General features: G+C 42.1%; 1 protein-coding gene across 1 annotated transcript in view; it reads left to right on the top strand.

Annotated features, from left to right (window-relative positions):
• The window catches only part of tenm3 (teneurin transmembrane protein 3), a 351,094-nt gene that overhangs the window by 257,200 nt on the left and 80,865 nt on the right, over window positions 1–13,029 (top strand). The window contains exons 10-15 of the mRNA XM_013914582.1: window positions 1,014–1,133; window positions 3,551–3,634; window positions 4,409–4,533; window positions 8,544–8,799; window positions 9,637–9,738; window positions 10,077–10,271. Coding sequence (XP_013770036.1) covers window positions 1,014–1,133; window positions 3,551–3,634; window positions 4,409–4,533; window positions 8,544–8,799; window positions 9,637–9,738; window positions 10,077–10,271 — 882 coding nt within the window. The remainder of the gene's footprint in view (window positions 1–1,013; window positions 1,134–3,550; window positions 3,635–4,408; window positions 4,534–8,543; window positions 8,800–9,636; window positions 9,739–10,076; window positions 10,272–13,029) is intronic.

Here is a 13,029-nt window from a genome sequence, read left to right as displayed (position 1 = left end):
AACATCAAAGAACCCAGAACAACATCAAAGAACCCAGAATAACATCAAAGAACCCAGACCAACATCAAAGTACCCAGAACAACATCAAAGAACCCAGAACCTCACTTGCCTCAGATAAGATATTGTTCATGATTCAAGGTTGAGATAAAGACTGGCAGAGTTCCAAAGAACAAACCTCTGCTGACTAAAGGAACACACAGACGTGTTCATGATCCACAAGACTTTTTGGAAACTATTCTGTGGAATTATGGCATAATATTTAAACATTTTGAAAGGTTTGCATCCTGTTACATGTGGTGCAAAATGAACAGCATTCCATAAAAAGGTCAAATATGGTGGTCGTAGTATGATGGGCTGCTGTTGCTTTGCTGCTTCAGGATCTGGATGACCTGGCGTGACCTTAAACAGGCTGTTCTCATAACCCTCCAATTTTATAGAAAGACGACATGGACAACATTCCTCCGCGGGGATGTGAGAAATCCATATCGCAAACACTTACTTACTCTTCTCGCTGCCAGCAGCACAACTTATTATTGGGCAATTCTTTTTTCACACAGGGCGAGACAGGTCCATTGTTTTTCACTTAATAAATCTGATTTTCATTTAAAACTGCATGTTCAGTGTTAGTCAGGTTTGTTTGTGATCTGAAACATGTGACACGCTTGCTCATTTTGTTTCAACATAATTCTGAGGCTCCTTGTCCTGTAGGAGTGAACAACAGTTTGAGCTGAGATCTGTGATGAGCTGTGTGGTTGTGGATGTTTCTGTAGCTGGTGGATACTCGTTTCACTTTTTATCCTACTTATTTCTCAACTGAGATGTAGCAGGAGATGAGCTTGATGTCTAAAGTTGTCTGATGCTTTAACACAAACACACACCTGATGCTTGTTTATGTGTGTGTGTGGAGGTGAGCGAATGGTTAGACTGGTGTTCGCTTGCATATTTGAGTGTCTAATAGATTACTGCTGAACACTAAACATTTTGCCCCCCTGTTCGTCTGCTCCTTTTTGCAGCCATGCACCTGTTTGGTCTAAACTGGCAGCTTCAGGAGAGTGAGGGATACGGAGCCTTTGAAAATGGAGGTGGAGGAAGAGACACAACACCCAACACATTTATAGTGTCTACAGACAACAGTGAGTCCCTGCTTAAAGAATTTTTCCTTCCCTTTCTTTTGACATTAAAAACAATAAAAGCTGTGGAAAAGAGCTGGACGCAGGAGCCCAGGATAGCCTTCAGAGTTTACCACATATTATAATCTGCCACTCACTCTCAGAGGTCAGGGTTTCTCTCCAGCCCTTTTCAGAGTCTGATGTTTGATATCACTTTGATGCTTGGCAGGCACACACACACACACACTGAGTTGGACTTGAACAACACCCTTAACTGGCTTTTGGGAAGATGGAGATGTAGTGACCCTGCTTTGAGTCCCTCTGGACTCGAGGCAGAAAACAGGAAATGGACAGTACAACTCAAAGCAACCAGATACAAACCAAACAGATTTTCACATCAATAACATGCTTTGTTTTTAAGTTATGCAGTCTGAAAACTTATTTTGAAGGCAGTGACTAACAGCATTGCAAAGAAACCAGAGAAGTATTGTAAAAGAAAAATGAGTGTAACAGGTAACAGAGATGTAGGACAAAAGCCACGGCTGCTGACCTCACCCTGCCAGTCACGCTTTTGTTAAATGTGCAGCTTTTCTGTTCTGTGGTTGTTCTCTCTCTTTGTCTGCCTGTCAGACTCTTTTAGTTTCATGTCTTCATTTTCTCAGCTTTTCTTGCCTTTTTTTCTCAATTCGTTCTTTTCTTTTTGTCGCTGCTCATCCCTTCTGTTCACACCACAAAGCAGTGCTGAATAAAACTTAAAATGAGCGAGATAACAGCAGCACACACCGACTGTTGGAGGATGTTTACTGAAAGCTGTGAGGGCTCTGAAATCGTTGTTTGGAAACAGAGAAAAACTGTAAATGTTTCCTTTCTGCTGGAAAAAGTTTGCTCCCAAACTTTAAACTTACAACAGTTTAAATATGTGCAGGGATATGAGTCGAAAACAAGTCACAGATAATGTTAAAGAAAAGAAAGAAAGAGTTAAACAGGTTTAAACGATTTAGGCAAAGAATGAGTTAAATGGCAGTGTTGGAAAGCAGATCTCCACTCCTGTGTGTTAGCTGTTATACACAGGAAGAGTGAGGAGAACGACAGAAACGTCAGGGGTGGGAGTCTTTCTCACATAAGAAATAATAGTTTGCATCTTTGAGTTGAACACTTGTGTTATATGCAGCATGTCATATCAGCTAATGCATAGCACAGGTAAATATTCACACTCTGCTGACACACCTGAGCCGGTGAACACACTCTAGCTCTACTCTCTGCAAACTACACTGAAGCTAAGGAAACACAAACAGGTGTGTGTGCCATGATTCCTTTGTGTGAAGGAACCTTTTCTCAGTATCAGTTAGTGTTAGTGTCACAGTCCACGACTGACACATTCAAGGACACTCAGTAAATCACATTGTTGCAGGTTTAAGGGCGTCTTTGCTTTAACAGTGTGGCAGTTCTGAACACAATAACATTAATAACACAACAGCCAAGCTAACTCATAATCCCGTCCATTACAGTATAATACATTCTGTCAACGTTTAGTAAGGTGTAGATTCTATAAAACATGCATCATTGACGTTTGTCCTTGTTGTTATGGCCCTCCCAGTCTTTTCTTTAATGGTTTGTGTGGTAGGTGTTCCAGGTTAACTGGTTTTTACTTTAACTGGTTAGATTTTTCTACAAATTCCACTTTCATTGTTCCAGATGTTATACCTGCAGATTATTCTTTACCCTCTTAAAAGCATGACACACACTGGAGTTTCTGTGTGAGGTATGGGGTACAGGTCAGGAGGAAGAACATGTCATCTACTAATCAAAGCAGTGGTGGTGGTTCAACTCCTGGCTGCTCGAGTCTGTGTGCCAAACATCCTTGAGCAACATATTAAGCCCAAGTTGCTCTTTGTTGCGTTTCCTGTAGGCTGAATGTTGGATAGAAAGCACAGAAAAACATAGCAAAAGTGAATGAGGCAGGTTGTATAAAGCATCCAAGGTGCTTATACAACCTGCTCTGCAAGAGTAGAAAAGAACCAGCCCAGTTACCATTTACATATATAACTGTTAACCACAGGGATCAGCCACGTAACGTTTCATGTCCACCTGACTGAAACACTGAGTGCCGACACTTTCTGAGGTTCAGCTTTTGTTTTCTTTCGTGACTTTGCACTCACTCAAAAGAAAACCTTAATTAACCTGTAAGAAATCTCTGAGTGTTATTATATGTTCACTTACTTACTGTTTTCAACTGACCAAACATAATCATTTCTTCTGCAGTGAATTTTCTGTAGTGAAGTACCACAACCAATGTAACCTGTCTCCAGTGTCTGTTAGCTCTCTAACAAGCACTGGTATTATCTCCGATGTTGACGATGGACAGTGTTCTTCCTACGTAGCCATGATGGTGGCTTTTAGAGCATCTCATGGATTCAGTTTGATGTGTTTTCCTTCTGCAGGTAAGATGCTTTTTCTAGAGAACAACACCATAGACACAGGAGAGGTGGATGTGGGGAGACGAGCCATACAAGATATACCTGCAGGTGAGCTGTGTACACAAATGCACCTGTGTCGGGATCTGCTGTGACTAATACGCTGTAAACTCAGTGTAACATTTCCAACACCCCACACCAGTTTGTAGGATTGTTACGTCGTGTAGTGGAATCTTTCTGTGTTTCACCTCCATGTTTCTGTTAATCAGTTATATCAGTGATGGCAGAGATTCTAACAATTCAGTGGAGTGTGTTACTTAAATCTACTACAAAGAGGAACGTAATCATATTATAATAACTATACTTGCAAACAAGGCAGCACAGTGGCGATTAGCACTGTTACACACAGCAACAAGGTCCTGAGTTCAATACCCCCACCTGCCCGGGGCCTTTGCGTGGGTTCTCTGGCTTCACAGTCCAAAGACTTTCATTATCTAAATTGTGAGGATAGAGTTATAAATATTCCACATGTGAGGAACTCTGCATCTGTAGCACTGTGAATGAAATCACTCGTTTTGTTTACTGGTTTTCACTTCTGACATTATTTTCGAGTGTGTCACAGTAATAAGCCTTAAAGGTTAAACGGCTTTCTTGAAATGCCACACATCCTTTGCCACATATTTATGAATAAGACGCAGTAGTAACTTGTTGTGCTACAACACCACACGCAGTTGCAGGAAACAGAAGTCGATGGGAAATGAATAACAAATCACACTGTTTTTATAAAGACAACTAACACTGAGAAGGCGGCATTTCTGAAAGTCAGGTGGGGAGTGTTAATATTTAAATCACTGACGTTAATGTTGTTCTGTTTCTTTACTCAAGGTGTGTTTTGGAGGTCCCAGCTGTATATCGACCAACCACAGTTCCTGAAATTCAACATTTCCGTCCAGAGAGATGCTCTTGTTGGTGTGTATGGACGCAAAGGCCTACCACCTTCACATACACAGGTAACACGGGAATGCAAATGTTACCAGGACTACTTTAGAACTACTGCACCAACATATTGGAGAGTGGAAAAAGTGCATGAAGTGATATTTTCACCATTTGAAGTACTAATGAAGTAATGTCTAGCTTTAATCATTGATTCAAACAGCAGTGATAGAAACCTGAGTGATTTTCACGTTGTCGTGCGATGACATAGGTTCAAGTTTTTGCCATTTGGCAGTCAGCATTGACTTTTAAGAGACTGCTAATATATCCTCTGTGCCTCTGTGTCCATCCTTTCATTGTTAATAACATTCAGGGCTCTAGAGTGCGACCAAATATTTCAATGGTGCGACTAAAATAAAATCCTTGGTAGCACCAGTGCAACCAGCTGTTCCAGTAAAAAAAAAAGTCTCTGAAAGTCCGTGTGGTCAACAACTGACACACATCATGCCCCTGTCGTGTGTCCCAATCAGACATAGTCAGGGGCGGGACCTCTATGATATGAGAGAGAGGTGAGTAGCTTGAATAAAGCGATATCGATTCATTAAATCCTGAATCGGCTTTTAAATATAAACTTATTTTGCCAGAAACGACGGCCCGTACACGGACACGCCGTCGGGGCTGAAAGCCGACAGCTCGCTGACTCCGATGCGTCCGGTCCGCGCTTTGTGTTTACGGCTTTTTTGCGCGAGATTCTGATGCTGCAGGTTTTGTCTCTTTCCAACCAAAATTTACTGAACCAGCAGCAAAAGAAGATCCAAACTACGCTTCACATAAACATCGTCATGAATTCCCTCTGACTTCTGCTGTTTTGCACTTCATGCACAGCTCTCTCTCTCTCTGTACTTCCCGTCTCAGATCTCTGTTTTCGGCATCATTCATGTGCTTATTACCCATCAGTCTACCGTTGTTTTAAAATGATGCAAAATTTTATCTGCTATAAAAAGCCAGGCCAGGAAAGTCTCCTTCATGTTTTTTTCTCTTTTATCCTCAGTTACTTTGACACAAACGCATCTGCTGTGATGTTCACACCTCTGATGAAGTCTCACGTGTATCAGTACTGATAAATGATCAGAATTATAATATTTCTGACTGTCTGAGGCAAAATCAAATCGAATCAGGACCTTGTGAATCGGGATCGAATGGATTGTAGAAATCAGTGATGATACCCAGCCCTAGTGAGCCGTAGTGAGCAGCCTAGGCCCGACAGAAGTGGCTGCGATAGCACTGCTCAAGTGGCCCCTCCCCCAAACAGGCCGTCAGAGGAGCTGATGTGATGATTGAGTTTAACATTGTCTGCAATATTGCCAAAGAGTGCCAACGCACTTTAAGCACAAGCACCCATTCAGTAACTTATCTTTCTTCTAGAAATGCACTCCAAATAAAGAACTTTGTGTTGACAAGATTGTTAGTTAATCATTTACAAATCAATTTTGTCTGCATAGACAGCAATTTCCCCCAAAAGTGCACATGTAGAACTGCTGTGTTAAGCGATGTGGTTGAAAACTTTGGGTGCGCCTAAGAAAAAAAGTTAGGCATAGCAGTGCAACCGTGGCAACAAGTTAGTGTAGTGCCCTGACATTATTTTCCAGCATCTGCGTGACTCATTTGTAAAAAACAAAAACAAAGCAACATTTTTTGAACAAAACAAAACAAAGTTCGGCTGAATGTTTTCGGTATTGTTGGTCAAACGTATCTAAAGTCAGAGAAGGAAGCTGACTCAATGGGATGTGACCCTGAGTAAGTTTTAGCCCACTAAAGACTATTACTAATTATTAATTAATAAGTAATCATCTGGGAAAGGATAAGGAACTCATTTAGACAACAGATGACCTTCAAGAGAGAGTGACCTAACTCACCACTGAAGGCCTCAGGGGAGCAGAACGACTGAGAGGAAGTGTCAGAGCAGGTTCAGAGCTCGGGGACCAGGTTCGGCAGCCTTGGTGTTAGGGTTTGAATCATGGCGTATATCTCATTGGTGAATTTTCAGAAGAGAAGATAATCTGTTTATGTTGACCTAAAACATTATCCTGACATGGAACATGCAGAGTCTGTACATAACCAGATTGTTCTGTTCTGTTGGCTGAACTCCAGTAAAGGCCTGACACAGGACCTGAGAGCTGCATCTGGCCCTTCAGCTGATCATCGACTGTTCGCTGAAGCCTGATGGTGTCGATGGGATCTGGTTAGAATTGGAACCATTTGACTGGCAATGGCTTCATGTTTGAGGATGACAATGGTCCCAAACACACGGCCAGTGCAGTAAAAGCATACTCGGATAGAAAAAACACACAATGGAAAGCTTGCCTCTCACAGTGTCAGCCTCAACATTATTGAAGTGCGATCATTCTGACAGAGAACAGAAAGAAAGGCAGCCGAGATCCAAAGACGGACCTTGCAATCTCCTTCAAGAAGCCTGGAGAATACTTCAATAAATGATGAGAAAATTACAGGTGGCACATATCATGTGGCTGTTTCTGTTTATGCTCGGTCATGTCTGAAAGGGACTGAGAGGAACCTTCATTTATAATGTAAATATAGATGAGAGGGCATCTGTCAAAAGGTTAGAAGCTATGTTATGCATTCAGCATACAGAGCTGACTCATTTAATTGTGGTGTATGTGTGCAATAGTTGCCATGGTAATGTAGGTCATGACCCTGGGAGGAGATTTTGTAGGCAAAGGACGACATGATATGTTTCCAACTGAGACGATATTGATGTTTTTATCTTTACGCCTGAAAATGAAACCTCACTGAACCAGTGGCTGCAGCTGATATCTGTTCACTACTATAACATTTAGGACAGTTTGTCGTCGTCCCTAGTTCGTCTGACTTTTCTACTTTCAACAAATTTCCGAAATGCTCAGAAAAGCGCATGAAATCAACACAGGAACGACGGCGCCGTCCTAGTGGCAGCCTAAGGCAGCTGCTCTCCGACTCTCTGATTCTGATTCAAGTTATAAATATTTCACAGGCAACTTTGCAAGTGAGTGAAGTGCTTCATAACTCTTAGTCCATAATGCATATAAGCTTCTTCACTAAACTATCCCTTTAATGACGACATCTCTGTGTTCTGTCAGAGGACTAATCCACGCAGTCACACAGCTCATGATGACTTTGCTTCCTGTAAAAGGGAGTTTTCCCCTTTCACTCATTGTTTTCTGTATTACTGTTGTTGTGAAATGGTCCATTACACACAGAGCGAATTTCATAGACGTCTGTTATGTCATGTGAATACTCAGAGTTTAATTGGTGATATATTTAAGATTCACCTAAGACCATGTGACAGCATCATGGCCGGTTTAGCTCAGTGGGCTGTGTGGCTGAGAGCGGCTGGCCAGGGTTCGAGGCTGACCTCTGTCCTTTCTGCATGTGTTTTATTTAAAGGGACAGTGCTGTCTAACATAGTCCAGGTGCAAAACATGAAACTGATGTAACGCACATAAGTTTAGAGTTATTGCTCATTTTCAACCATTGTCCCTTGTCACAATCACAATGCACATATTTTACAATAGAACATAAATTTTCATAAAACTAAAATACATCATGGATACAACTACAATTAATAGACAATAAATGTAAAAAAACAACAACAAAAAATCATTCATTAAAACGACGACAGCTCTGATTTCCCTTTAACTAAACTTTGACCTTCACTGTAAAGGGTCTGATGTTTGACTTCGGTTGGAAGTGTGCTCCACAGACGGCAAGCTGGAAAATGCTGACTGACCAAATGTAGCTCTGCGATATGAAACCTTACAGTTCACCATGCTAGTGAGATGTGTTCTCACTGCACTGCCTAATAAAGACCAAAAAAAGACCACTCGATTGTCACACTGACCTGCACTGCTGTCCTTGCCAGGCCTTGGCCCTTCAGGAGAATCCAGGTACTGTGCAGGGTGACAGAAACTGGACATGCTGTCACCTCTAAATCTCAAAGAGCACAGTGGTTAGATTGTCATAGCTGAAATTTAGGCTAAACCTTGGGGAAAATAAGATGTTTGCATTATTGTGCTTTTTTGTTTTCCAGTATGACTTTGTGGAACTGTTGGATGGCAGTCGACTTATTTCGAAAGACAAACGAGCACTGAGTGACACCGACGCAGCACACATACGTCTAGCCGGTTCTTTCGAAGAAGAGTCTGAGGGAGGCCCCCGACATATCCGCTCCGTGAATGTGCATGAGGCTGGGTTCATCCAGTACCTGGACACTGGAATCTGGCACCTGGCGTTTTACAATGATGGACGAAATACAGAACAAGTCTCCTACAATACCATCATCATAGGTGAGACATGCTTGTTCTTCCTGGGACGTTGCTGTAAGAGTGAGTGCACCTCTTCAAAGCATGTGCTCAACGTATGTGCTACCAGCTTGTTGTTACAGAAATTCAAATCGACTACTACTGTTAATAATAACAACAATAATTATAGTGAGAAACATCAAAGCAGGTTCTGGAGCTCATGGTTATCTGGAACGTGACAGACAACTCGATCTTAACTCGAAGCAACGTTGAGTAAAGCTGCATTCGATTCCCTGATAAGTTATCTCGAAAAATGAGTTTGAAGGGAAAATACAGACAGTTGACTAACAGATTCAAGCCCAGAACTTTCTGTGAGGGAACGTCAGTCACGATATAATCTACATGACAACAACATTTCATCCAGTTTTACTTTTTAACCAAACTGGTTGTGGTTATGCACCACTTACATAATCGTCAGTTAGGGTTAGCGCTGTAAGAAGGATTATTCTGTCTTTGTTTAACATACTAGAAACCTTGAATGGGCTTTTTAGGGAAATGCAGGCACGATAAATGAATTTGGCAGATAAACCTGGTGAGACTGAAGCGACCTGCAACTATATTGGCTGGATGTGATTTTCAATAAAAGACCAATATTTAATGTAATACTAGTGTGCTGTGAAAACCTTCACTGGCACACGTGTGTGCAGTTTTAATTAGAGCAAAGGAGCAAAGAAAAGCACGGCAGAGAGGGAAAGAGCGGTTGTGGTGATTGGATGCATTGATTGGACTAATTGGCTGTAACTATGGTAATAGCAGAAGAGCAGTCACACAGTTTGGTGTGTGTATGTCTTTAAATAATCTCTCTCTCCCACTTTAAATCAGAGTCGATTATGGAGTGTCCTCACAATTGTCATGGAAACGGTGAATGTCTCTCGGGGATTTGCCACTGTTTCCCAGGATTCCTGGGGCCCGACTGCTCTCGAGGTAAACGATCCTGCCTCGCCTACAGGGAAGAAGCAATTGTTGCATGATCCCCCGTTACCTTTAGCAAGGAAGACACTGACCATGACAAAGACTTTAAATATTTTGCATGTTTTCAGCTGCTCTGCTCCTTAATCAATCAAGAATGATTGAAAAGTTACACTAAGTGTTTATAGGGCACGAGCTTTATAACTGAATAGCATTTTATTGAACATTAATCCATCTTAGTTGTTTACACAGTACGTAGCTTGATGGGAACTCGAGGGTTCAGTTATCTTACTGCCTTTGTTGGGTGATTTAGTAAGTGTGACTTGTTCCGTTCATGCATGTGTCTGGTGCAGCGTCCTGCCCGGTGCTGTGCAGCGGTAACGGTCAGTACTCTCGCGGACGCTGCCAGTGCTACAGTGGTTGGAAAGGTACCGAGTGCGACGTGCCAGCCAACCAGTGTATTGACATCCACTGTGGAGGACATGGTATCTGCATAATGGGCGCCTGCATCTGCAACACTGGTTATAAGGGAGAGAACTGTGAGGAAGGTAAGAGTGTGAAAGTGTCACCACAGCACTGAAGTTCCACATAATCTTTCATTCAGTAAACTATTGTTATTCTAATTATTATTTCTCTTGTGTTGTTTTGGTGTTAATGTTTTTTCTGCATGTGATCTTCTTGTAGTGTCTCACACTTGTGCAGAATATTAAACTCTTAAATATCATGTGTAGACCTGTCATGGCCAGAGGCACCTGTGATGCTTTTAACTTAGATTTGACTCTGTTTGGACTAATATTTCCAAACTCTCTGACAAATACTCAGGAAAAAGGCCCTGTTAGCCGTTAGTAACATGCTACACTTACCTCATCTGGTTCCCATTAGTTTCGGTTTTCAACAATAAAACTGAGAAGAGCAGATCCATCTCTCGCCTGGACAAAGGTTTATGCTTTTCTGTTTTTGCCTCCATCTGTTGTCATGATTAGCTGGTATCTATGCAGATAGAATAAGAGTCCTAACAGTAGAGAGGGGCTCGACTGCTGCATCAGTAACAAAGTGGAATCGACTGGGACTGACAGCGGCTCACGCATGCAGCGGTACGCTACACAAGCTCACAAAGTGGAGTCAGTGGACGCTGAAGCACAGAGTGTGGTAGGAGGCTTTCTGCAGAGTCGGGCACTACAGTCACGTGACTGCACGTCACCTTCAGATTAGCTGAAGAACGGTGCGCTTTCCATGGCTGAGCAGATGCATCCAAGCCTTGCATCACCAAGTGATGTGTCACGTGGAGTGAAGCACACTTCCACTGGACTCTGTAGCTGTGGAGAGGTGTTCTGTGGAGCGACGAACCACGCTTCTCTGCCTGGCAGTCCCATGGATGACTCTTTACTGTAATGCTCTTCCTCTACAATAATTCAATTATTTAATTGTCCTTTTGTTCAAACTTCCTGCCCTGTACTTTATCAAACTCCTTCCTGAGATTTTATCCAATAAATATCATCTAAAGACACCGGCGATGCTAAATTGTGAAGCAGGTCACAGAGAGAGGAACCTTGTGACCATTTTCAATAAAATCTCGCTGGTGATATAAAAAAATGTGACATATTCTTAGTGTGTGTTGCCATGGGCACAGATGGTGATGAGTACCTGTGTGCGGCAGTCAAAACTAGAATCCAGAGCATGAACTGCTTCGACTGTAGCCACGCGGACATGTGGGGATTTCATTTGAAGAACGGTGAAAACAGATCTACCCGGTGTTTGTGGACAAACGAATTATTTAATTATTACATTAATATTGTAAAACCCCTAAAAGGCAAAACAATCTATACATCATTCCCGTATTAAGAGCTTTCTCTCCATCCCTCTATAAATGTCATGCGTTCAGCTGCAGTAGCTGCAACAGATTTATACAGATCAATTTGCAATTTTGCTCACTTGAAATGAAAGTTTTTAATTTCTCATTTTAATGAAGAGAGACCGAATATGAAGCAGAAATGTAGAAGAATACTTTATATGAACGATGTAATTATCAAGTATATGAAATGATCTTGACGGAGGTCTGGAGACTGGCTACATCCACTCTGTTTCCTCCCTTTGTTCCCTTGGTGGTACATTTGATAACTGTCATGCTGCAGGACGCATCCAATCCCACGTTAGCGTTCTGGCTGAGGAAAGCACATCCCTGCTCAGGGAGGCATCCCTATGAGGATGCTCTTCTTTGGGTAATTTCTCTTCCTCTAAACATGGCGGGTTGAGTTGGCGGCAGAGAGCTGGATTTTGGCTTCATCTGACCACAGCATTTTCTCCCAAGCCTTCTCACGGTCAAGCTAAAGGTGGAACTATCCCTGTGCCTTTGTAAGCAGGGGGACACTGCGAGTGCTGCAAGATTTCAGTGTTACCAATGATGTTCCTGGTGACCATGGTCCTAACTGCTATTAGACCATTAACTGTGTAGTTTTGGGCTGATCCACCACATGTTCACTCTCATCTCCTGAGACCAAGGTCTTGCACGGAGTGACTGATGATTGACTGATGAAACATTTTCTATTTCTTCCAATCGGAATAATTGTTACCTTTTCACCACCATCACTTATGGCCGGTGCAGTCTCGTCTCTCGTGCGTCTTGCCCACGGTGGTGGAGCGGTCGGAATGGAAGAAACTGATTTTGTGGACAGGTGTGCTTTAGACACACAAGTTTAAGTGTCTGTAAGTAATTTACTGTTACATCTGTGCCACATGGGCACACAGCCCATCTGTGCGAGCCAGAATTCAGGGGTAGGGAGCCAAATGCTTACATCACTGTGTTTTTCTGAATTTTGGTTGATATTCTGTCTCTGCACTAAAAGCAAACTTACCAATTCTACAGGGGATCTAATAATTATTTCCCCAGCTGTAAACGCTTAATTGATTTATTCTAATATGATGTGCAAATACATTTCCACAGCATCTGTTTTAGCCAGATACCTGGCTACAAGCAAGATGCAAACAATGCACTACACTAATTCAAAGTCAATTACAGTTTTTTACAGCCGCTAGGACACATGTCTCAATACTTAGGTCACGTTTGCAAAAGTCCTCACACAGTGAGCACAACAGAAGTCTATGTGGGCTAAACTGAGGACCAGTTATCATTGTTTTGGCACAAAATGCATTCAATGACTACATCTCTCAAATTTCATGAATCATCTTCTCACTCAGACACAACAACTGCCAAAAAGCTTTGTACGTACAGGACATTTTGCATGTGCTTACATACTGTTTTCAAAACTGTTAAACTCATGGTCAAAACAATAACACAATGCAAAACTT

This window comes from Pundamilia nyererei, unplaced genomic scaffold (assembly GCF_000239375.1).
Source record: "Pundamilia nyererei isolate P.nyererei 1_Seehausen unplaced genomic scaffold, PunNye1.0 scaffold00207, whole genome shotgun sequence".
Classification (NCBI taxonomy): domain Eukaryota; kingdom Metazoa; phylum Chordata; class Actinopteri; order Cichliformes; family Cichlidae; genus Pundamilia; species Pundamilia nyererei.
Note: the sequence above shows the minus strand (reverse complement) of the source record. Positions and strands in the feature narration are given on the sequence as shown.